The sequence below is a fragment of the Rhinatrema bivittatum genome, chromosome 15 (assembly GCF_901001135.1).
Source record: "Rhinatrema bivittatum chromosome 15, aRhiBiv1.1, whole genome shotgun sequence".
NCBI lineage: Eukaryota > Metazoa > Chordata > Amphibia > Gymnophiona > Rhinatrematidae > Rhinatrema > Rhinatrema bivittatum.
In genome coordinates this window covers 22,798,321-22,824,247 of record NC_042629.1, presented here as the reverse complement: position 1 = coordinate 22,824,247, position 25,927 = coordinate 22,798,321, and the positions used below count along the sequence as shown (strand labels likewise).

Here is a 25,927-nt window from a genome sequence, read left to right as displayed (position 1 = left end):
GGTGACACCTCAGCTGGCTCAGCCTTTATCGTTCAGGGTAGGTGAAAGCCAGGGGTACTGGTTCCCTCACCCCCAGAGTCTGCTCCCTCCGCATCCAGAAGCAGGGAAGTAGACCTTTTCTTTGTGCTTTCCTTGTTTGCTGGTTATTTCCTTTATTCGGTGTCTGTGCCTTTAAAAAAACAAAACTAAAAACCAAAAAAACAGCACTGTGAAGGGAGCAGCTCAGGTGCTGATTGGCTGAGCTGGCAGGAGTCAGGGCCAGGTGAGTGAGGGCAAAAACCTCCTGGGCCGGGGGCTTACTTCCATCGGGGACGCGCCACCGGCAGGGGTTATTTTTAGGCCCGACCACGGTTCAGGCCGATGCTCGCTTAGTGATGGAAAAGTTGCTGCGGCTGCAGTGTGAGAGGAGTTTGACTCTGTACAAATGAGCTGTATGCGGAGGGTGCCTCGAAAGGGGCTGGGACCTCCGCGGGCCGATCGGGGTTGGTTGGACCAAGAGGTCGGCCGGGTCGGTGCTGCAGGCCCGGGGGGAGGCACCGGTGGCCATTTTGAGAGCACATGGCAGGATCTAAAAGGCTGCTTCAGAGCCTCGAGGCTCCCCTCCCCCGCTTTTGCCTGTCGATTTTAAGCTGTTCTGGTGACAGGGAAGGGACGGGGGTCAGAGGGATGATGGGCGGGATCTCTCCTCTTCGGATTCGGTGCAGTTGTCAGCGGATCTTGTCCTGCTTCTTCACAAGGTCTGTTTGACTGAGAAGGAGACAGGATCCAGGCGGTCGCTTCCCAGGAAAACCCTTGTGACTAAAAAGCCTCGGGGGGAGCAGACGGGCGCTGGAGGGGATCCTATGTCTCCTTGGGCTGGGACAATCCGCGCCTCAGGATGGGAACATGTCAGACGAGTCGGATGGGCCCGATCAGCAGGATACTGCGGTGGTGCTGGAAAAATCCCTGTCAGCGATTTACTGGATCCTTTTCGATGAAGTCCCGACTGCTGAAAGTGACTGCCTTTAGCTAGTTCAGTTGTTCCACAGGGAGGAGTTAGGTCTGCTGGTTCCCCAGGTGTTGGAAGATTTGGGGATTAAGGGGTGAACCCGGTCCTAGAGGGACTGCGTGGGGCTTCCTAAGGCGGTTTTCTTTTACCCAAGAAGGTGAAGATGTTAGTGGATCGGGAGTGGGAGTCTCCTGAAGCGGGCCTGAAGGCAGCCAGGGCTATGGCTAAGCTATATCCCTTGCTGGAACAAACCTGGGAGGACTCTGATAATGAAGGGTTGACCCGGTCCTGGAAGGATTAAGAAGAACCTCTAAGGCCTTTCCGTTGCAGACGACAGTGAAGATGCTGGTAGATTGGGAGGGGAATCTCCTGAGGCGGGCCTGGAGGTAGTGAGAGCTGTGGCGAAGCTATACCCCTGGCCGGAGCAGATCTTGAAGTCCTGGAGAAAACATCCATTTCGATAGCCGGAGCGGCAGCTCTAAAAGATGTCCAGGCTCGGAATCTGGAGATCCTGCTCAAAGACGGTTTGAGGTTTTGGCTTGGAGTTTTCATGCCACGGTGTGCAGACGTTTGATGCAGTGTGTGTGCTGGGTACATAAGGCACACAAACGGTAAGGGACTGCAGCTGAGGCAGCACAGGCGGGAGTGACCTCTGTGGCTGATGCTGTGTACGACATGATCCAGACCTCTCCAGAAGATAGTGGTAACCGCGAGGAGACTCCTATGGCTACGAAATTGGTTGAAGGATGTGCAGCTGTCTAACCTCCCCTTCAAGGGAAAGCTGCTATTTGGAGAGGATTTGCAGCAGCTCATGAAGCAAGTGGGGGAGGCGAAAGGTAATATGTTGCCTGAGGAGAAGAAAACACCCAAGAAGTTTTTTCCTCCGTGAGCTCGATTCCGAGAAGCGAGGTGGTTTTGTGCTAGCAGAAGCCCGGGGCCAGCGCTGCAAAAGCAGAATTCAGGCAGGCAGCAGTCTTTTCCAGCCCAATGCAGGCCTCCAAGGGATGGTAGACCCCAAGGAGGAGGCGGAAGTAAGATTGGTCATTGAAGGTGCGCTGGTCCACTCCTCTCCAGAGGCTATTGGAGGAAGGCTTTCCCTCTTTTAAGAGGAGTGGACCAAGATCACGTCAGACTAGTGGTCCTGGAGGTAGTGAGAGGTGGCTATGCCTTGGAATTTTCTCATCTACTTAAGGACACCTTTGAATCTCCCACTGTTTCTCCCGGACCATGCGAGAGGCAGTTCAGGAGATGTTGCAACGGCTTCACCTCCTGCACGCCATTGTTCCAGTGCCCCTCTGGAGAGGAGGCAAGGTCGATATATCATGGTGCCCAAAAAGGAGGGGACGTTTCGGCCCATTATCGATCTGCAGAAGGTCAATGCTGCCCTCTGAGTGCTACGGTTTAGGATGGAAACGTTGCGCACGGTGTTAGCAGCAGTGCACAAAGGGGAGTTTCTGGCATCATTGGAGTTGTCGGAAGTTTATCTCCATATCCCCATTCGGGCCGAACACCAATGGTTCCTGAGGTTCAGGCTCCTGGGGGGAGCATTTCCAATTTTGAGCCCTTCCATTTGGGTTAGCAGCTGTTCCGCGCACGTTCACAAAGGTGATGGTGATAGTGGCAGCGGCACTCAGGAAGGAAGGTATCCTGGTGCTCCCATACCTGGTTGATTGGTTAGTATGGGCAAAATCTGAAATGGAGTCACTCAGTCCAGTGGGTCCGGCAGCTCCTTGATTCATTGGGCTGGGTGACGAATCTGGAAAAGAGCCATTTAAAGTCGAACCTCTCGTTGGAATATCTGAGGGCACTCTTCGATACCCGGATGGGGAAGATGTTTCTGACTATGGAGCGGGTAGTCAAGTTGCAGAGTCAGGTCCTTCGGCTGATGCATTTGTCGGTTCCCAGGTTCTGGGATTAATAACAGGTCCTGGGTTCCATGGCTTCTACACTGGAGTTAATTCCATGGGCCTTTGCTCACATGCGCCTGCAACAGAGGATGCTGTTTTCCCATTGGAATCTGCTTTTGGAGGAATTTCAGCTTCCTTTGCCGTTGCCAGAGGATGCCAGTTCCAGTCTCTCAAGGTGGTTGTCTTGGCGCAATCTCGAGAAAGGGATAGATCGGGAAGTGCCCGACTGGGTGGTGACCACGGATGTCAGCCTCTCTGGTTGGGAGGAGGCGATGTGTCAAGGAAAGTCTGTCAAGGGGCAGTGGTCTTCAGAGGAGGCAACCTGGTCCCTCAAATTGGCTGGAAATCAGGGCAGTGTGCGAAGCCTTAATGGCGTTTCTCCCGCTCATTCAGGGCAAATCGGTGCGAGTGTTCTCGGACAATGCGACGACACTGCCGTATATCAACCATTAGAGCAGAATGAAGAGTCGTCTAGCAGTGCTGGAGGCGCAATAACTTTTTGTTTGGGCGGAGAAACATCTGGCAAGTGTAGCAGCTTATGGATCTGGGGGAGTGGGAGTTGTTGACGGAGGCCTTCTCCTTGACTCAGGCCAGGCTGGGCAGACCAGCAGTGGGCCTCCTGGCGACTTCAGGAAATGCGACGACAGATTGGTTTTTCAGTCGCAGAAGGGAGGTCAGATTGGAGGGCATTAATGCTCTCATTCTCCCGTGGCCAACACACCTGTTGCTGTATGTGTTTCTACTGCTGCCTCTTGTAAGTCAAGTGCTGCAGCTCATAGAGCTTCATTCGGGCAGGGTGATTCTGGTGGCCACACCAGTCATGGTTTGCGGACCTTCTTTTTCTGGCGGTGGACGGACCCGTTCGCTTAGCCCATCTGTCAGGGCTGTTGCGGTAGGGACCCATAATTTCAGACCAGGAGGATCAATTCTGTCTAGCGGCTTGGCCTTTGAGAGGCGATGGCTCCGCTTCAAAGGTTATTCAGAGCCAGTGATTGTGACTTTGCTTCAGGCAAGGTGGCCTTCCACGTCTTTGGCTTATGTCCGAGTGTGGAGTGTCTTTGAATCCTGGTGTTTGCAGAGCAAGGTGCAGCCTTTGAAGGTGGACGTTCCATAGATTCTAGCCTTTTTGCAAAGCAGTTTGACTAACAGTTTTGCCTATAATTCCCTTCGGGCTCAGGTGGCAGCCTTAGGTTCCCATCGAGGTAGGATTCAGGGAAGACTGTTGGCGTCGTGGTTCGTTTCTTCAAAAGGGCAAAATGTTTGCATCTTCCCGTTCAGAAGATTTGTCCAGCATGGAATCTGAACAGTTCTTCAGGTGCTGTGTGGTCCTTCTTTTGAACTGATTAGGAGGGCTTCTCTAAAGGCCTTAACCCTGAAGGTTCTCCTGTTGCCTACATGTTCAGCTAGAAGGATTTTCAAACTGCCATCTTTGTTGTGTAGAACCCTTTCCTGTGTTTTTTGGAGAAAAGGGTTTCTTTACGTACAGTTCCTTCTCTTTATTGCCTAAGGTGGTTTACTCCTTTTGCCTTAACCAGGTGATCGAGGTACCGGCCTTTCCGAATTTGTCTGTGGATACTTCTATGGGTGAGGGAGCTTCACTTGCTGGATGGGCGCAAAATTCTTTTGCAATATCTTAAGGCGACAAATGCCTTTCAGAGTTCTGATCATCTTTTTGTCCTGTGCAGAGGCGCTAAGAAGGGAAATAAGGCGTCCAAGGGCACTATTGCATGATGGCTGAAAGAGATGATAGCTTCGGCTTACATCTGTCAGGGCCGGTCGATGCCAGAGGGGTTGACAGCGCATTCCACTAGGGCGCAAGCAAACTCGTGGGTGGAGTGTCAACTGCTTTCTAAGCCTGAGATTTGTTGTGCGGTGACATGGTCTTCGCTTCACACTTTTACCAAACATTACCGCTTGGATGAGCGGGCACCAGAGGAGGCGTCTTTTGGGGAAAGAGTGTTGCGCGGGGGTCTTTCGAGTTCCCTCCCAGAATAGAGGGGCTTCGGTACATCCCACTTGTCTGGACTGATCCAGGGTACAAACTGAAAATGAAAATTTGTTCTTACCTGCTCATTTTCGTTCCTGAATACCACGGCTCAGTCCAGAGACCCATCCCTATCTTTTGAAAGACTTCCTTGCTTCTGGATGTTGCTGAGCTGATATGTGATATATTCAGAGTAATGAGAAGTGTACATAGTTTCAGATGTGTGATCTGTCAGGTTAAGAGGGCCTAGTTTTTTTAAGGGACTCCAATCTTTATCTGTTCGCCCCAGGTTTATTGGGGTTTGTTAAGGCAGACATGTTGGCTTGGGTACAGGTCAATACTGAGGAGCTGCAGGTGGTACTCTAGGTTATGTAGCAGTGCCTCAATGTTTTGTTCTCTGCCTCCATCTGCTGGTAGGGATGCATAAACCCACTTGTCTGACTGATCATTGGTACATTGGAACGAAAATTATCGGTTAAGAACCAATTTTATCAGAAGACTTGCACTAGAGGTTTTCTCCATGCTTGCTTTGATTTTTTTTATTGACTCTTAAGTATTCCAGTGAAATTAAATGCAGTTTTTACTTTTGAAAATCAGAAGATTCAGTACCCAAACACAGTGTTCTCATTAATTTTCACATTTGAATCTGTAATCTGGAGTTTCAGGAAATTCTATTATTTTCTAGGTTAACATGTTCAACTCTTTCTTCTGTATGTGTTACACATTTGTTTTTTTTGAGGGGAGCCTGCCAAGTGAAGTTAAATGAAGTCCTGCGTTCTGTATTTTTTTGGCTTGGAAAGTGTTTTGCTCCTCTCTCATTCTTGTATGTTGCCCTCAGCTTAACCTGCGTGATACCACCCTAGAATGGGGCGTGAAAGTGGAAGGAGTAGAGCTGAAGGACGTGAAGCTGCCCGAGAACTTGCAGAGAGCCATGGCAGCGGAAGCCGAGGCGGCGAGGGAGGCCAAAGCTAAGGTGGGAAGCGTCCTGGCACACGGCAAAAGCCACTCTTCTGCCGCCTTGATTCTAAGACAGGTGCCTGGGCTGAAGTGCATCTTGCGGATGCAAGGAACGAAAATTCAGCCACATAAGCTTACATGGGGACAAGAACGCCGTAATATGTGCTTTCTGATTCCCCAGCCGAGGGAGCCGCACTGGCGGCATGGATTATATTTTAGATTTAGTCATACGTGTAAAAACAAAAGGCAGAAATTCTTTTGAAAATTTTGGCCTGGGCAGATTATGATAACTGTAGTTTGGGGACTCGTGCATCAGAATTGCAGCCCACTGCAGGTGTGCATGTTCATCAGTGCTTTTGAGTAGTCCATACTGCTTGTTGGACGTTTGATTGTTGATCCAAAGGCCTTCTTTTCTAGCCATTTTAAGCTTGCTAAAAATAACAGGCTTAACTTGTTATCTGGTAGACAGTGGGTGGCCTATGGGCAGGTTGGGATTTTCTATTATACTGCTTCTGGAGGGTACCATGCACCTTTAAGGGAGTGAGTCCGATATGAGAGAGAGTCACCCAAAGAAATGAGGAGGAAGCACCCATCTCTAGGGAGGGTTCCTCCTTCCTTGCTCTGATGCCACAGCTTCAAAAGAGGTCCCTGCCATTTTCTGCTCCTTCTCACAACTTCAGAAAAAACCGCTCCCCCTGTTACTGTACCTAGGGATGCACCAAAGCTAAATCCAGCCTTGCTTATGTGAGATCAAGTTTAGCTATCAGGGGCACTCTGACTGCCCTGAAGCATTCTGGGATTTGTAGTGCTGCTTTTCTCAGTGCCATGTATTGGGCTATAAACCACTGAATGCTTTAAGAGATGATTAAAAAGCAAAAGCAGCAGGGGCTGGAAGTGGATTTGTTGACTGTGAAACTTGCTAGTTAGTGTTGGCTCTCTCTGTCTACAGCCATATCTCTGAATCTGTTTCTGCCCTTAAAGCAAACAAGACTGCTCAAACAATCTGGTTTCCCAGGCAACAGTATAAAAGTAAATTTTTCCAGTTGCTGCTGATGATTGGGGCTTGTAGTATCTTCCACTGCCATGGGAAACTTTGTATTCAAACACTGTCCTCTTGACAATAAAAACCTTCCTATTCCAGCTGTGCTCTTCCCCACAATCACAGCAGCAGACACAGCCTCTCTCTCTGTCACAGCCTGATATAAGAGCGTGCTCCAAATAGGACCTGTCAGCTCGGCAGGGGCAGCACAGCCAAGCTTTCTGGGCAGTGCATGGGACGAAGAAAACTTGCAGAGGCTATTACGGGTCAGAATGTAAAGCAAGAGCATATTGAGGAGGGACAAAACGGGCCGTCTGTTTTTGTAGCTTGCCTCCACATTCGCTTGGAGTGGAAGGCTAGGTACTTGCTTTGTTAATGATTTCCTCTGTGTTCTGCTTGCCGGCAAGCAGGATCTCCTTTAGTTTACAGGCACATGGGAAGGAAGCCATGCAAGCTTGTGTGTGTTGCACCAAAAAGCAAAGGCAAGTGCAAATGAATTCAAAGTACGCAATCGGGTGTTAAACTGCTTGTGATTATTGAAAGAATAATTTTTCAACTATTAATGGAAATTTGAGACAAAATATGAATATAAGGTGTTGCTTTTTTTTCTTGGACTAACAATACATTTCTTGACTAATATTTGGGAGTGAAGCTTCAGGCTCAAACAGAATGAGGAGATCAGAGCAAAAGTTGATGTTTGCCAGAAAATATTTCTTTGTCCTTCGGAAGGCAGTGTCAGCTCCTGAAAATTAAATCAAGAAATGGATTACATTACCTTTTTGTTGGACTATTCCACTACTTTATAAACTATTTACAAAACCGTTAAAGCCAGTTGATCTGCTCTCCTCGGATTTAGGTGACATTGAAAGGCAGTATTTTAAGTTTTATGAGCATTTGTATACAGAGGGCTCTTTAGCCTGTCCTCCTGATACTCAGATGTTTGCTTCCTCGCTGCCTTTATCTAAGCTGGCGGAAGATCAGGCGGTGTGGTTGGCTGCACCCGTGAATACAAGATGGGGCTTTATATGGAGGCAAAAGCCGGGTCCAGATGGGTATCCCATTGACTTTTCTATAAGAATGATTTGACTGACCTTGTTCCTTGACCTTATTCCCATCAGCTTGCCTGATGAGCTGGGCGTTCCCATAATACACAAGAAAGGAAGAGACCCGTTGGAGTGCGGCTCTTACAGGCCTACCTTCTTTTAAACTCTGATATAAAAATTGATTAGAAAGGCCTGCTTACTTGGGGGAAAAGTCCATTCTCTTTTTATGTGGTATAAAAATAGTCCAGATTCCTTTTGGTATTGGAGAAATAAAATGCAAGGATTAATGCAGGTGGAAAATCAGCTTGTTACCCATTCAATTCAAAGTGAGATGCAATTTATCGAAATATGGACCCCTTATTTGCAGCACTTGTCTCCAAGGGCAAGGAGTGGAGTAATTCATTTTCTCCGAGGATAAGCAGGATGGCGTCATCAGATGGAGGCCGGCACGGAACTTTTATCTCAAAGAATCTAGAGCTTTCGGCATGCCCTACTGAGCACGTGCAGTTATAATTTATCACCCTGCCCCCTAGGCAGAGTCCCTCGGTCCCTTTTTTCCCATGGAGCCTTGTGCTCACGGTATTCAGCTGTGCTCTCTTCCTCTACAGTCTTTGTAAGTGATTTTTTTTTTCTAGAGATGCAGCTATTTTCTTTCTTTTAGCTTATGGTAGTTTTCTTCCTTTCTCCTCTGTCTCCCAGCCTCATGGCAGGCCTTAGTCACTGTGTAATCCGGCAGAATCTATTTCTTCCTTTAAAAATAAATACACATATAGCACCAGCAGTTTAGTTTTGTGTCCTATTCTGGCTCTGTTTGTTCTTGTACCTTTTTGTCTGGTGCTGGTAGGACTGACTGAGTGCAGTCCATGGGTGATCCATGTAAGGCCGCTGAGCCTGGGGACTCGCCTGAGTTCCACCTGGGCAGGAGTTCCATGTCATTTCACTGATCAGTCGGCATCGATAGAGGTCAGACAGTGAAGAGATCGAGGACCATACTGGGGAGGGGAGAGCTCATCCTCCCCACACTCAAAGGAACTAGTCTCCCCAGACAGGAGCCCTGGATGTCATAGCCTCTCCCCTCCTGCTTGCTGGTGATGGTAGTTTAGTCTCCCTGGGAGAGAGGGTAAGCAGGAGCCTGGGCAAGCAGCTTGCTGCCAGTAACAGCTGCCCGTGCACATCTGTGACCAGCACACCGTTGATCTGACGCATCAATGTCAGGACTGCTTCGGTGACCAGGTTTGCCATTGAGCACCATGGAGACCCTTGACACCGTCGAGGTGCCAGGACGCCTTCGAGGTCATTGAGGTGCGGGACCACCCTCTGTACCATAAGGGCCCTCTGAGCTATAGGCATCGATGTGGTGGAGTAGCAGCTAGCATCAGGGACCAGGTCTGCCATCTAGCTCCAGGGTTCCCCTCGGGGCTGACTTTGATGTCTATGCCCTCGCTGCTATCAACTTGAGGCCTCTTGGCCATCGATACTGTGATGCCATGGTACCATTGATGCTGCTGTGCCAGATACCGCAGTACCCACGGTGCCCTCGATTTCATCGAGATCTGTGCTTGACCACCCTCAGAACTGTCGAGGTAATGTAGCTTGGTGCCGCGGCACCCTTCCTTGCAGTCGAGGTGCATGGCCTCAATGCTGCGGCATCCCTTAATGCGTGACTTTGCTGCCATGGGTGCCCTCAAGGCCGTCGTGGTGAGTGACCACGATGCCACTGCAAGGCGTGTCACTAATGCTGTCATGATGCGGAGCTGCCCCAATACCACTGGCGCATTCAGTGCCATCGGGGTGCAGAGCCGCCATGGAGGCCATCGGGTGTGTTGGCCACCGGTACCTTTCATTGTTGCTCTTGACTATATCGAGCACCACCAATGAGGCACTGGGATCACCGCTGGGCGCCCTAGTCATCCTTGAACCATCATCATTGGATGGATTGAGCGCCAGAGTCGCCAACTACACAAGGCACCCTGGAGCGTCGAAGCATCCGGACGCAGTTGTCTGGTGCCCTCGGGGCTCCTTGATGGTGTCCCGAGTGGGCTCTGAGGAGAGCTCTTTGCTGTCCATCATGAGCTGCGGCTCTTGTGCACCAACAGTACAGGGCCCCTGATCTCAGGGGCCCTGTACTGTTGGGTTTGGGGGCGTTTGAGGCCCCACCTGGTTTCGTGCCCTAGCGAGGCTCTCGTTGGCCATAGCTGCTGATGAGAGACACAACAGAGCTCGCCACATTGATGCTCTTAGACAAATAGATGAGCCGAGAGGAATAGTCAAAGGCGCTGGCAGTCATCAGTTCCTTTGGGCATCGATGTGCTGTGTTGTTGCTACAGAGTCTCTGCCTGCAGGCTGTCCCTGGCATCCTTGGTACCACCAGTCCATCGATGCCATCAGGCACCGGCCAGTTGAGGTCAGCGGATGCCTGTGGCACCGGGATGGCACTATATACAACCGATCTGATCCTGATTCAATCAGTTGCCGTTGAAACCCTGGGCGCCGTATCATTCTGTACCTTTGATGTGACCCTTCGTCGGTATGCGCTATGGGCCCTATGGGCACTGTCACCACTGCAGGCATCAGTGAATGTGGTCGGATACCACAAGACATTACTGCAGGGCTCCATGGACACAGTCAATCACCATGGACTTTGCCACTATCGTTCCTTGAGGGAAACGAAGGTGAGCCATTTCAGATGCAGTTGCAAGGCCTGTGTCCAGCCTCTTGGAGTATTCTCAGAGGATGATGCCATGGAATGCTACCCATCACCATGCCATGCCCAGTGCACCAGTAGTCCTCCACTGTGAGGTACTATGACAGTGAAGCGCAGCATGCACGGTCATGTATGTCAAGGCATCTGAGCGCCTCGGGTGGTGACAGACAGCATTTTCCCTGTCTGTGCAGTTTCTGCCAAGCCAGGATTCTGCCATTGTCACATCATGGTCTCGGCCTCCTCGTCAGTTCTGCACTGTGAAATGCTTGGAAGCCCTGGCGGGGAAGGCATCATCACACACACTGTTATTTGCCTTTTGGCAGCGCATAGCCACCTACAGTGTGTGATGACTCCTTCCCCACCAGTGCTTCCCAGCCCTTCATGGCGACCAATACTCACACAGTGTATTTACAACGAAGAGCTCTTTTTTCCGGTTGCCCTCTGCTGTATGAATGTTTTTCTGTGTGTATATAAGAAATTGCCATGCTGGGTCAGACCAAGGGTCCATCAAGCCCAGCATCCTGTTTCAAACAGAGGCCAAACCAGGCCACAAAAACCTGGCAATTACCCAAACACTAAGAAGATCCCATGCTACTGATGTAATTAATAGCAGTGGCTATTCCCTAAGTAAACTTGATTAATAGCAGTTAATGGACTTTTCCTCCAAGAACTTATCCAAACCTTTTTTTGAACCCAGCTACACTAACTGCACTAACCACATCCTCTGGCAACAAATTCCAGAGCTTTATTGTGCGTTGAGTGAAAAAGATTTTCTCCGATGAGTCTTAAATGTGCTATTTGCTAACTTCATGGAATGCCCCCTAGTCCTATTATTTGAAAGTGTAAATAACCGATTCACATCTACCCGTTCAAGACTTCTCATGATCTTAAAGACCTCTATCATATCACCCCTCCGCTGTCTCTTCTCCAAGTTGAACAGTCCTAACCTCTTCAGCCTTTCCTCATAGGGGAGCTGTTCCATCCACTTTATCATTTTGGTTGCCCTTCTCTGTACCTTCTCCATCGCAACTATATCTTTTTTGAGATGCGGCAACCAGAATTGTACACAGTATTCAAGGTGCGGTCTCACCATGGAGCGATATAGAGGCATTATGACATTTTCCGTTTTATTAACTATTCCCTTCCTAATAATTCCTAACATTCTGTTTGCTTTTTTGACTGCTGCAGTACACTGAACCGATGACTTTAAAGTATTATCCACTATGATGCCTAGATCTTTTTCCTGGGTGGTAGCTCCTAACATCGTGTAAGTATAGCAAGGGTTATTTTTCCCTATATGCAACACCTTGCACTTGTCCACATTTAATTTCATCTGCCATTTGGATGCCCAATGGGTTCAAAAAAAGGTTTGGATAAGTTCTTGGAGGAAAAGTCCATTAACTGCTATTAATCAAGTTTACTTAGGGAATAGCCACTGCTATTAATTGCATGCCCAATCTTGGGCATGCAAGATTTGGATGCCCAATCTTCCAGTATTGCAAGGTCCTCCTGTAATGTATCACAATCCACTTGTGATTTAACTACTCTGAATAATTTTGTATCATCCGCAAATTTGATAACCTCACTCATCGTATTCCTTTCCAGATCATTTATATATATATATTGAAAAGCACTGGTCCAAGTACAGATCCCTGAGGCACTCCACTGTTTACCCTTTTTGACTGAGAAAATTGACCATTTAATCCTACTTCCTGTTTCCTGTCTTTTAACCAGTTTGTAATCCACAAAAGGACATCGCCTCCTATCCCATGACTTTTCAGTTTTCTTTGAAGCCTCTCATGAGGGACTTTGTCAAATGCCTTCTGAAAATCCAAATACACTACATCTACTGGTTCACCTTTATCCACATGTTTATTAACCCCTTCAAAAAATGAAGCAGATTTGTTAGGCAAGACTTCCCTTGAGTAAATCCATGTTGACTGTGTTCCATTAAACCATGTCTTTCTATATGCTCTACGATTTTGATCTTGAGAATAGTTTCCACTATTTTTCCCGGCACTAAAGTCAGGCTCACTGGTCTATAGTTACCCAGTCGCCCCTGGAGCCTTTTTTAAATATTGGGGTTACATTGGCCACCCTCCAGTTTTCAGGTACAATGGATGATTTTAATGATAGATTACAAATTTTAACTAATAGATCAGAAATTTCATTTTTTAGTTCCTTCAGTACCCTAGGATGCATACCATCCGGTCCAGGTGATTTGCTACTCTTTAGTTTGTCAATCTGACCTAATACATTTTCCAGGTTCACAGTGATTTTGTTCAGTTCGTCTGAGTCATCACCCCTGAAAACCATCTCCGGAACTGGTATCTCCCCAACATCCTCATTAGTAAACACGGAAGCAAAGAATTCATTTAGTCTGTCTGCAATGGCCTTATCTTCCCTAAGAGCTCCCTTAACCCCTCGGTCATCTAATGGTCCAACCAACGCCCTCACAGGTTTCTTGCTTCAGATATATTTTAAAAAGTTTTTATTATGAGTTTTTGTCTCTATGGCCAACTTCATTTCAAATTCTCTCTTCGCCTGTCTTATCAATGTTTTACACTTAACTTGACAATGCTTATGTTTTATCCTATTTTCTTCAGATGGATCCTTCTTCCAATTTTTGAAGGATTTTTTTTTGGCTAAAATAGCCTCTTTCACCTCACCTTTTAACTATGACGGTAATTGTTTTGCCTTCCTTCCACCTTTCTTAATGTGTGGAATACATATGGACTGCGCCTCTAGGATTGTATTTTTAAACAATGTCCATGCCTGTTGAACACTTTTAACCTTTGCAGCTGCACCTTTCAGTTTTTTTCTATTTTCCTCATTTTATCAAAGTTTCCCTTTTGAAAGTTTAGTGTTAGAGCTGCAGACTTACTTATTGTCCCCCTTCCAGTTATTAGTTTAAATTTGATCGTGTTATGATCACTGTTGCCAAGTGGCCCCACCACCGTTATCTCTCTCACCAAATCCTGCATTCCACTAAGAATTAAATCTAAAATAGCTCCCTCTCTTGTTGGTTCTTGAACCAATTGCTCCATGAAGCAGTCATTTATTACATCCAGGAACTTTGTCTCTAGCAAGTCCTGATGTTACATTTACCCAGTCAATATTGGGGTAATTGAAAACTCCCATTATTATTGCACTGCCAAACTGGTTAGCTTCCCTGATTTCTCCTAGCATTTCATCATCTGTCTGACCATTTTGTCCAGGTGGACGGTAGTATACTCCTATCACTATACTCTTACCCAACACAAATGCGATTTCTACCCATATAGATTCTACTGAGCATTTAGTCTCTTGTATAATCTTTATCCTGTTGGACTCTATACCCTCCTGGACATAAAGTGCCACACACCCACCAAGTTGATCCTCCCTATCATTGCTATATAATTTGTACCCTGGTATAGCACTGTCCTATTGGTTATCCTCCTTCCACCAAGTCTCTGTGATGTAAATTATGTCAATCTCATCATTTGCTGCTACACACTCTAACTTTCCCATCTTACTTCTTAGATTTCTGGCATTGGTATACAGACATTTCAAAGTGTGTTTTTTGTTTGTATTAACCTGCTTTTCAGTTGTTAGGGATAATTCGGAAATCATTAGCTTCGGTGATTTTTTACATATAGGCACATGGACTATGTTTGCTTTTCATGGAACCTCTCTGTTGGGATGACCTAACTCTCCTGTTTCATTAGTATCCTTCAAGGATACATTTCTCCGAACCATGCACTGCTGAGTGACTGTCTGCTTTCCCCCTTGTTCTAGTTTAAAAGCTGCTCTATCTCCTTTTTGAAAGTGCCAGCAGCTTGGTTCCACTCTGGTTAAGGTGGAGCCCATCCTTTTGGAAAAGTCTCCCCCCTTCCCCAAAAGTTTCCCCAGTTCCTTACAAAATGGAATCCCTCTTCCCTGCACCATCGTCTCATCCACGCATTGAAACTCTGGAGCTCTGCCTGCCTCTGGGGATCTGCACGTGGAACGGGAAGCATTTCAGAGAATGCCACCCTGGAGGTTCTGGATTTCAGCTTCCTACCTAAAATCCTAAATTTGGCTTCCAGAACCTCTCTCCCACATTTTCCTATGTCGTTGGTGCCCACATGTACCACGACAGTTGGCTCCTCCCCAGCCCTGCTATAATCCTATCTAGGTGATGCGTGAGGTCTGCCACCTTCGCACCAGGCAGGCAAGTTACCAGGCGGTCCTCACATCCACCAGCCACCCTGCTATCTACATTTCTAATAATCGAATCACCAACTATGATGGCCGGCCTAACCCTTCCCTCCTGGGCAGTAGCCCTGGGAGACTTGTCCTCAGTGCGAGAGGACAATACATCACCTGGAGAGCAGGTCCTTGCTACAGGATCACTTCCTGCTAAACCAGGGTGATGTTCTCCTACTGGGAGACCTTTCTGATCCAAGGCAGCACTGGGGCTGCCAGACTGGATTTGGGACTTGGCTACTATGTCCCTGATGGTCTCATCAATGTACCTCTCTGTCTCCCTCAGCTCCTCCAAGTCTGCTACTCTAGCCTCCAGAGATCAGACTCATTCCCTGAGAGCCAGGAGCTCTTTGCACTGAGTGCACACATACAATCTCTCACTAGCAGATAAAAAATCATACATGTGACACTCAATGCAAAAGACTGGAAAGCCCCCCCTCTTGCTGCTGGACTGCTGCCTTCATCTTAGTTTTATTGAATTCCTGGTTAAGTTTAGGATACTAAGGGAGTTGGAATGAAAGTACTTTAAATTTACAGGTGAATTTACTAATAATTCATCTAGTGTCCTACAGGGGGATAATTAAAATTTTAATATGGGCTGGTACAATAGTATGATTTAGATAAGACCCTGATTGATTTTTAATGAGAAAGTGTCTCTTGCCTAAAAATCAAGGGTTGAGTGGGTGGGAAAGACAGACACTAGAATTAACTATCTCTGGCTTGCTTATTACCACAGATACACACAACTAAAGAATATATCCCTTAATTTCACCTTTCACCAAACTTTTATAAGCCCAAAAATTTCTGAAAGCTATATTTACCAATCCTCTTTAACCACCGTTAAATTAATTTTCACTCAGTTAATGGAAGGATTTGAGATTTGGCGCGTACTTCCGGTCCTCTTCTACTGCAAAGAGTGTGGGGCCTCTGGAAGCTGGAGCTGTGGAAGATTGCTTGCGGTGACCTCTGGACTCCTCTCCCGGGGGATGCTAGGAGCAGTATGCAGATGAGCCTTCCAGTCCTCCTCTACTGCAAAGGGTGCGGAGCCTCTGGAAGCTGGGGCTATGGAAGTCAATCCCTGCATCGCTTGCGGTGACCTCTGGACTCCTCTCCCGGGGGATGCTGGGAGCAGTATGCAGATGAACCTTCCGGTCCTCCTTTACTGCCATTTTTGATGCGGCACTTCTTCTAGGATGCCAGAACCGGGGAACAACAGAGGCGGTCACTGGATCGTTTTTGCTGGGGCTCCTCCATTGATTACTGTGACCCACTCTTCTGAGTATAGTTGCCAGTGATAGATTGGTTGCTTCTGAACCTCAGCGTACTTGCCAGGTTCTTGTGGCCTAGATTGGCCACTGTTGGAAACAGGATGCTGGGCTTGATGGACCCTTGGTCTGACCCAGTATGGCATTTTCTTATGTTCTTATGTTCTTATCAGTGATTGTACCTCAGCTCTCCTTAGAGTTGAAAGGTTTTTGGGATCGGGAAGTCCTGATACCCATTACTCCTTTCCCTTCAAGGAGGGGAAATTTGACTGGGTTCCAGGGCAAACCTTAAGGGTTCCCCTCTGGAAGCCTGATTGTCCACCCCTATAAAGGGTGTTTCTTGTTCTCCGTTCTCGGAGAAGGGAAGTAACCGCTTCTACTAGTGGCTGCTCTCTGTTCTTCGTGAGCGCCGAGAGCCAGTCAAGCAGTAGCGTTCTCCTTCTCTCTAAGGCACAACAGACCTATTTCGCAAGGGCGTCTCTCAGGAGTAGCTCCCAGGTGAACCTTCAGGGTTTCTCCTGTCCAGGAGTCACTTTGATGCCTGCTGTGCTCAATGGGCCATTATGGTGAGTTATTCTCGCCTGCAGGACCTTGCCTGTGAGGAGGGTTCTAGTCCATCTACTTGGCGAGTATGCCTTTCAACCTCTCGCATTATCCATGGCAAAGAGAATTGGGAGACGAGGGACCCCACCACAGAGGTGCTGCTTTTGGTTACAGTGGCTTGCAAGCTATACTTCCCCGTCTTGGAGATAACCTTGTCTGTGGACAAGGGGGGGGGAGGGGTCCTGGTTCATGCAACAAATGTTCCATTACTGAACCGCATGCTTCCTGGGGGGATGTATTTGCACTAATGGCTGGGGTATTAATACCTTTGCCAGGTGCTTGGTAATCTATTCCGAAATCACTCTCTGACCCTGCCCTGGTGCCCTTTGGATTTCTGGGCCAGTGGAGAAATCCTGTTCGACAGAGGTTGCACTTGTGGCAACCTTCCTGTCTCTTAGTGGAGTATTTCCTGGATTTCTTCCTTAGGGAATTTGCTCTCAGTTCTGCTGTTCCAAGCAGGCTGAGGGGGTAACTCTCTACTGGAATTGGCAGTGAGTTAATTGCTTGGAGCTGGGAAATACCACCTAACAACTTGGGCTTACTCCGGCAGTCCAGTGGTCTGCCTCCTTGTGTTCTTGCTCCCTCTGACTTTCAGCTGAAATGTTGGAGTGAGGGGAGGAAAAGCTAATAGCATGTGGCCCATGCTACCTTTGGCTTTCTCACTTTGTCACCCAAAGTGCCTTTCTGCTCACCTGGATGTTCCTGTAGACAGGATAGATGGCTCTGCCCTTGACAGGGTGCAGTGTGGGTGAGCTTCAGGCCTAACTTTTCTCCCTGCTCGGGAGTTGAGCTAGTGATCTATTCAGGGGTTTCTGTTCATCCTCTGAAACTCTTGACACTGTCGGTCAGCTAGGTCTGGTGCTTTCGTACATAGGGTCTGTCTCAGGCCTGGCTGATTATTCTCCAAGCGTTGCTTGGGCTTTTCTGCCCATTGTGCCTATCTCTCACAATGGGCACATTTTTGCAGAGATATTTTGTCCTTTGGATGTCAGTGGACCACCGTTTCTTTCTGGGGGGTTCTCAGGCTCCCAGTTGAGTTTTTGGTTATTGTCTAACACCGAAGGAAACTGTGGTCTTCATCCAAGAGTCCTTCTCTTGTTTACATCTCTAGGCTTTTTCCTGTACCCAGGAGGTTCTAGGCCTACTTCATTGTCAGAGTTACTGATCCAAAACCCTGCTTATGTTTTCTGTGATGTGGAGTATGCTTCTGCTTGCACTTGCATCACTCCTCTGCTTTGGGTGCCCCTAGTAGGCATGAGAGTTTTGTGTCTGAGTCATTTCTATGGTTTTTCTTTGTAAAACCCAACTCTTCTCCAGCCTGGACCCCTTGTGGGATGGCTACCTCAATGGCAAAAGGGAGATGGGTAGTGCTTCTGCACTGTGTGGTTTCCCTCTTTGTCTTGCTCAGACAGCCTATAGCTAGGGATTCAACCATGTGTGAGGACTAACATCCTGCTTGTTCTCAGAGAAAGCAGAGTTGCTTAACTGTAACAGATGTCTCTGAGGGCAGCAGGATGTTAGTTCTCACAAAACCTGTCCGCCTCCCCTGGGAGTTAGCTTCTCAATGTTTTAGCTATATCATGGACTGAGGGACTCTGCCTAGGGGGCAGGGTTATGACCATAGCTGCACATGCTCAGTAGAGCATGTTGAAAGTTCTAGAATCTTTGAGATCAAAGTTCCAGGCTGGACTCCATCTGATGATGTCACCCTGTGTGAGGACCAACATCCTGCTGTCCTTGAAGAACACCTGTTACAGGTAAGCAACTCTGCTATCTGTAAGCATTGTTCGCACTTTTGTTCAGATTTGTGATCTCAAATATACTCTATTTTCTACTATTTGGAAAAACAAAATTGGCCAAGGTGCTGCAACTTAGGCTAGAGGCTTTGATGCCCCAACTAGCACACCTGGAACAAACTGGCTTCATCAAAAGGAGAGGTTCCACCCATAATACGAGGCGGGTATTCAATATTTTGCAAAGTGCGAGCAGAAAGGGTCTCGCTCTTTTGGTTTCATTAGATGCTGAGAAGGCCTTTGATAGGGTGTCTTAGCCCTATATGTTTGCAGTCCTGCAGGCAGTTGGGCTCCCAGACCAGTTGCTCACCTAGATACATGTAATATATATGAGGCTTGGGCTCGTTTGATCATTAACCTTTCCCTAACATATTCAAACGGGTACCCAGCAGGGATGTCTCTTTCACCTTGTCAGAGAGTCCTTGGCAGTAGCCCTGATATTAGGGGCATCAACGTGGGTGGTAGAGAGCATAAAGTCTCAGTTTATGCAGATGATTTGCTGTTGTTCCTGTCCGAACCAGCTATATCTGGGCCTGCGTTTCTGGACTTGGTGTCTCATTTTGACACCTTGGTGAGCTATAAATTAAACTGTGATTAAGATTGAGATATTCCCATTGGGAGTGGAGTTAGGATACCAGGGTGCCTAGCTGGGATGCAGATGGTACGAGAGGGGTTCACGTATTTAGGGATCTTTATCACTAAGAAGCATAATGATCTTTACAGTAAAAATGTGGTCCCACCATTAGATGACACCAGTTTCTAAAAGATTGGGAGGAAATCTCTGTCTCTTGGGCTGGTTGAATTAATTGCATCAAGATGATCCTCCTGAAGTGGCTACATATTTTTCAGCATGTTCCGGGTATAATTTCAGCTTTAATTTTCCAAAAGTTGCATAGCCAAACAAGTAAATGTATTTGAAAGCATAAGCCAGCGAGAATAAAACTCTTTAATTACCAAAAGAGTAACTTACCAAATTTTAGGCTATATTACTGGACGGCCAGATTGGTGTGCCTGAAATATTGATCTTACAATAAGGATCCGGGGTGTATGGTGCTGGAGAAGGAACAACCAAGTGAGGCCTGTGCTTTTGTATTTGCCAGCTTCCTCGTCTCTGTGTAGGCATCTGCAGGCCCAGCCCACTTATTATGCACACGCTACAAATCTGGAAACAAACTATTAAATATATGGGGGGCATGGGAAGAGAGAATCCCACTTCTTTCTCCCATATATTAAGAATCTGAATATCTGGGGTCTGTAAGTTTTTACCAGATTCTGAGATTTGGAACAAAAAAAGGGCTGATCTGTGTTGCTCGGTTGTGGGGAGACCCTGGCAGGGGTTCCTGCCATTCCAGGAGCTGGTGCAGGATTTTGAACTGCCGGCGGAGTTACACACACCCTGTTTACAGTGAAGAAGGGCCTTGCTAAACCCGCTTCGGCCGCTCAGCACAGTGAAGTGCTATTTGAGTGACCCTGACTGGATCAGCAAAGGGGTGCCGAATGCATTCTGAAGAATTCTTTTGCAGAAATTTAGGGTGGTTACCTGTCAAGGTTCGATAGATAAATGGAATGAACTTAGGCCTCACGTTAACTAACAAAGAGTGGAAAGGTATATGGGTTCACGCCAGTAGAGTCACTATCTGTTTGTAAGAGGGGCCGAGTTAAACATTGCATTACTTCACAGGACCTATCGTACCCAGACAAAACTGTTCCCGGAAAACAATAGCACATGGTGGAGAGCAAGGTATGGGGTGGCTTGGTTCTGGAATAAGAAATTGCTGATATTTTGCATATTGCAATCCAGTTGCAGCCCAAATTAGGGCTGTTGGGAGTATGGCGGGGTTCGCTGGTTCCCTGCTGAGTTTCAGCCTTTGGTGGGCCAATTGATATTAGCTGCGAGGTTTACAATTGGAACCTCGTGGAAATTTAATCCTGATTTGGAATATCGGAGAGCCCAGATTAGAGAGATTGCAGACATTGAGAGGTTGCACTATGATTTGTTGAACAAAAGCTTCAAGTATTGTCAAATATGGGGGAGGTATCTTGAATATTATGGTTTAGATTAATGGCTTGCAGTTGGAGGATGAACTTTACCGGAATGCAGAATGGGGCTTGCTGGGGGAGGGGTGCTGCCTATATCACAAAAACGGCAATGTGTACACCTAACTAGTGCTGCTTATAACACACACAAATTACTCCCAATGGAGAATGTCAATCTATATTATAATAAACACTATAAATCAAACATTTTTCATTGGTTATATACAAAACTTTTATTATTTCAATTATAAATTTTGTAAAAACATCATCATTTCCAATATTTATCAAAAATTTTTAATATAATCCAATTATTACTTTATGTAAAACAACAATTTAACACACATTAAATAATGTGTAAAAAACTGGATACATCACAGCCCTCACCTCTATGCTGCTACTGAGCTCAAGCTGACCCTCAATAATTGTGTATCTCCTTCTAAACCATGCAATATTAATCACCGGTGATGAACATCATAAGTTAAATTAACCTCTTCATTAATCATCATATCCACATGATAATTTTGTTTTACCAACATTCATTTGAACATACAATGTAACATTGCTTCCCCCACTTTATAATTCATACATTATCATGTGAATATACACGATGTCACAAGTGGTTCAATTCCATCTGTTACATTGTATGTTCAAATGAATGTTGGTAAAAAAAAATTATCTTGTGGATATGATGATTAATGAAGAGGTTAATTTAACTTATGATGTTCATCACCGGTGATTAATATCACTGGTGATATCAGTGATGAACTGGTGATGAAAACCCAGATACATAACCCCCGACCTGGGATCCACGCTGCCTCCCAATAATAACCACGTTCCACTGTTACGCCCTGATGTAACCCACCCTACATAATTATTTATATATATCCCACCCTACTCCCCCCACAGCCACCCTCTAAATGCTACCCTCAAAGGAACAACCCCCAGCGAACCATTCTGAGTCTCCACGCAGGTCGTTATCTACAACGTTTGCACTCAAGTTACACTCTAAACATTGATCTCTACAGTTTACGTTTCCTTTCAAGTTACAATGTTATGCGTTATCAGTATTAATCAGTTAATATAATGTATTGCTTTAACCATTATGTAAGTTACCATGTTACAATGTAAAATAAGCAGTCTCTGCCTTATTTGTTTATTTTCATGTAAACCGATGTGATATTTCAATCGAATGTCGTTATATAAAAGCAATTAAATAAATAAATAAATAAATATTGCATGGTTTAGAAGAGATATACAATTATTGAGGGTCGGCTTGAGCTTAGTAGCAGCATAGAGGTGAGGGCTGTGAACAGTGATGTATCCAGTTTTTTACACATTAGTTAATGTGTGTTAAATTGTTGTTTTACATAAAGTAATTGGATTATATTAAAAAATTGTGATAAATACTGGAAATGAGAATGTTTTATTATAAAATTTATAATTGAAATAATAAAAGTTTTGTATATAACCAATGAAAAATTTTTGATTTATGGTGTTTATAATAATATAGATTGATGTGCTTTTTTCCATTCTCCATTGGGAGTAATTTTTGTGTGGGGGGTGTGTGTGTGTGTATATGTGTGTGTGTGTATATGTATATGTATGTATGTGTGTTTGTGTGTGTGTGTGTGTATGTATATGTATGTATATGTGTGTGTATATGTATGTATATGTATGTATGTATATGTGTGTGTGTGTGTGTGTATATATGTATGTATATATATATATATATAAAATATTTTTTTTTTGTGGTTTTTATTGTTACTACAAGGCTGAATCTTGTTTGTACCTGTAACGATGATATGTTTTGTACATTGTCTTATGTACGTTTTTGCCATATTCCAGCTAAATGCAGTACATCTGAAAACTGCAAATTAAAAAAAAAAAAGCCGGTTGACCTGGAGACACACTCCTTACCCAGTGAGTCCTGGCATTATCAGCGCTGAACATTTCAGGACATATTAAAGTAATTTGTGTAATAATTTCCCACTAATCAGATGAGATGAAGACGCTCCATCTGGGATCAGCAGACAGCACCAAACAATTAACTAAGGGCCTGATGCCAAATTTCCTTCTCTAGGCCCTCTCACCTTTTTCTTAGAGCTTTATGTATCCAAAAAGCCCTGGTGTATGGGGAACGGGCAGGAGGTGGGAGGAGGCAGCATGACATAGTCTAGAATAAGAAGTTTACATGAGAGCCTTGGTGAATGAAAACAAGGGAAGAAGCTTTTGCTTGTCACAGAGCGCAGGATGTAGCGTGATCTCGGGTGGCTTTAACCACTGTCAGCTTTGATTCCTTTTGCAAATAATCTTTGTTTGAGCCCTCTTTGGATGAGTGCCTCAGTTGTGTGGGTTTATTTTGTTTTTTTTTACTTTTTCACACCTTGCTCCAGGTCACTGCAGCAGAAGGGGAGATGCAGGCCTCCCGAGCACTGAAGGAAGCTGCCCTGGTGCTGTCGGACACACCTGCTGCCTTACAACTGCGTTACCTGCAGACGCTCAATACCATCTCAGCGGAGCAAAACTCCACCATCGTATTCCCCATGCCAATAGACTTTTTGGGAGCGCTGATTCGGAAAGGAGCTTAAACACATCTGCTGGAGACCTGTGGAAAGAATCATGCTGCCACGGGTAGAAATTGAGAGCGAGCCTGAAAGCAGGCCCTGCCTGCAAATTGTTCTTTGAATGAAAAGTATATTGCTGTTAATGCCCCCCAGAAAGCCACAGGAGGGTGGAATTTCGGAAAGCGCATTGCTGTGTGCGTTTGTTTGGACTGGCAGTTTCCTTCTGCTCTGTTTGGGCTTCGAGCTCAGCCTCCCCTGGGCCATGGGGCCATGAGCCTTCATTCGCAACTCCCCAGGTTCTCCCCTAGGTCTAATCCAGTCTATCAGAGGGACCCGGGCGGCTCACAGACTGCGCCCAAGGTCTAACACATATGAAAGCCGAGCCTGGCCACCAGGTGTCACCATTGTGCACCAGCCAAAAATAAATGTCTTCCAGTTCAGAATCTCACAAGTGAAAGTGTGTCTCTTTAATGTTATTAATCAAAAAAGGAAGCTACAGTGTTGTCACCTATAAGCCAGACTTGAGCGAATGCCAAGCTGGACGTGACAGCTGCCCCGCCTCGCACAGTTAGACCTAATGGACAGCAAATGTTACAAAGTGGAAGAAAAGAGGGAGACTGGGCACCCCCTCCCCGATCTGAAATGTCCCTTTTAAAAGCTTGCCTCTGAAAAGGGGGGGCTGGTGGAGACCACGTTCGCTTCCCCTAGGGGGAGGGAGCCGCTGGAGGATTCAGGGCCCATGACTGCAGCGTTCTGGAAGGAGGCCCCGGCCGGGCTTCGGGACTGGATATATAAAATCAGGGGCAGCGAATGAAAGGCTCGCTGGGCTCCAGAGCCTGGCAGAGGCTAATTGTGAATGAGCTGCTACCCAAAAGGAGCAAAAGGAAACCCTCAAAAACTAGTCTATGGGAAAAGAATAGAAAAAAATCATGGGGTAAAAATCACCAAATGCTATTAATTTTGCCATCTTTTTGTAAAATCATCTACTTTTGTACTAGCAGTCTCCCAGCTTTCTAGTTGATGCCCTGTTATTAAAACTCTTGCACCCCCCCCCCCCCCCCGGTTCCAGATGTGTGCCCACCTTTTCCTCCCTTTGCAGGAACGTTCACCACCTGGCAAACATCTGCTCTGGCACCTGCTTTGCGCTCTTGCACGGGCTTAAAATCCCTAATTGCTGCTTGGAACCACAAACTCGGAGGCCAGCCAGAGACAGGGATTGGTCTGGCCTGCAGCCAAGCCCGCTACATGGCGCAGAGCAGAGTGAGGTAAAACCCAAAGACGCCCACCCGGCTGGTTTCACTCGGCGTGACTCACGGCACGGGGAATGCCTAGTACACTAGATGGATCATCCCAAATTCTGTCATGTCTTAGTGCTATTATTAAAACTGCACCTGTTCACCTTTACCCTGCTTATGTCAGAGGTCTTACATGTCTAATCTCCAGGTGCTTTTCCTGCTAGCCATGCTTATTGTGGAAGTTGCCTTGCATTTTTGTAATACACGTTTCATCTGCTTTAAGAAATGTAGCAACAGATGTGAAATAAATGTAGTTAAAAAAAATAGAGTGCCAGAACTTGGTGTGGGGGAGGAGAGCTTGGGTTTCAGGTAGCTTTTCTTTTCTGTTAGGTTAAACACTCGTTTAATTTGGATCTGGATTATTTTTGGACAACCCTGTTCCCTGCTTCCTTCTCCCTCCGCTGGTGGGTGAGTGGAGCCTTGACCCAAGTTCTCAGAGATATTTAGCAGCTGCTGAAATCTGGACTTGCACCACGTGGGTGGGTTTCCCGGGAGGTTTCTTGAAGTTCTGCTGGAGGTTGGGGGCGTTTTTTAGGATAAAATCTCAGCATTGTTACAAAATTAAATGGCAGCAAAAGCAGATTTTAGGTAGTGGATAGATGTCTTCACGATAGGATGGGTCAAATATCAAATTAACTAAAGAAATCTCACAACCTGTGGCGTGTGTAAGGACCACCCGGAGGGGATTTAATGCCACTTGACACCCGAAGTGTCCGTCGGATCCCAGACCAAGCGAGGGATGTGCTGCCATTTTAAAATATGAAATCGTGCGTCTTTGTTACAGGGTTTGTGTCTTTTTCCTGAATATTTTTTTCATTTTCAGTGCCTGCTACGGTATCCACAAAATCCCAAGGACTTGTGCTGCGAAAATGTGAGCACCTCCCAAAAAAATTAGCGTGCCCTAAAAATGAAACACTATATAAACGGTGTTCGCGTTTTGATTTTTTTGTTTTTAATGTATTGAAATAGAATGTATCCCGGTCATTTATATTGTCACTTGCTTTGTGGGTTGTTTTTTTTTTTTGTTGAAAGGTGGGAAATGAAATGAATAAATGGAAACAGGATATCCAAGCCGTATCCACAATAAAATTCCCGAAATAATACGACATGGAAGCATAAACTGAATCATCTCCCCCCATATGCATTGCTCAGTCTTACCAGTCACAGTCACTCGGGGCGTTTCCTCGTTTTTCACTCCAGGAAATGCCCCCTTCTGGAGTATCGGGTAGGGGCTGCCCCTCTGCTTTTCCCAGGAGTGCCGCACGGCCGGGTTTCAGGCAGCCATCCCAGGATCACGCAGAGCTGGCCCTGGCCCTGGCCCTGGCCCTGGCCCCGCTTTTACTGCTGCAGGTTCCATGGGCCTGGGTGACAGGCGGCGCGCGCTCTCCGGAGGTAAACAGAGCACGAATGGCCCCGCCCACCTCCGCCGGAGCACCAATGAGCCGCGCCCGCTGCAAGGAAGCGCGGGAGCCCCTGCTCCCCTCTGAGAGGGAATGGAAGGGGGGAGGCCACGGCCGGAAC

The 25,927-nt window shown here is 46.5% G+C and overlaps 1 protein-coding gene across 3 annotated transcripts in view; it reads left to right on the top strand.

Moving 5' to 3' along the window:
- LOC115076425 (erythrocyte band 7 integral membrane protein-like) overlaps positions 1-24,515 on the top strand; it is a 45,160-nt gene extending 20,645 nt beyond the window's left edge. For all 3 annotated transcript variants that reach the window (XM_029577856.1, XM_029577854.1, XM_029577855.1), the window contains exons 6-7: positions 5,718-5,852; positions 22,941-24,515. In XM_029577856.1, coding sequence (XP_029433716.1) covers positions 5,718-5,852; positions 22,941-23,135 — 330 coding nt within the window. In that variant the 3' untranslated portion in view covers positions 23,136-24,515. The remainder of the gene's footprint in view (positions 1-5,717; positions 5,853-22,940) is intronic.
- Positions 24,516-25,927: the final 1,412 nt, after the last annotated feature.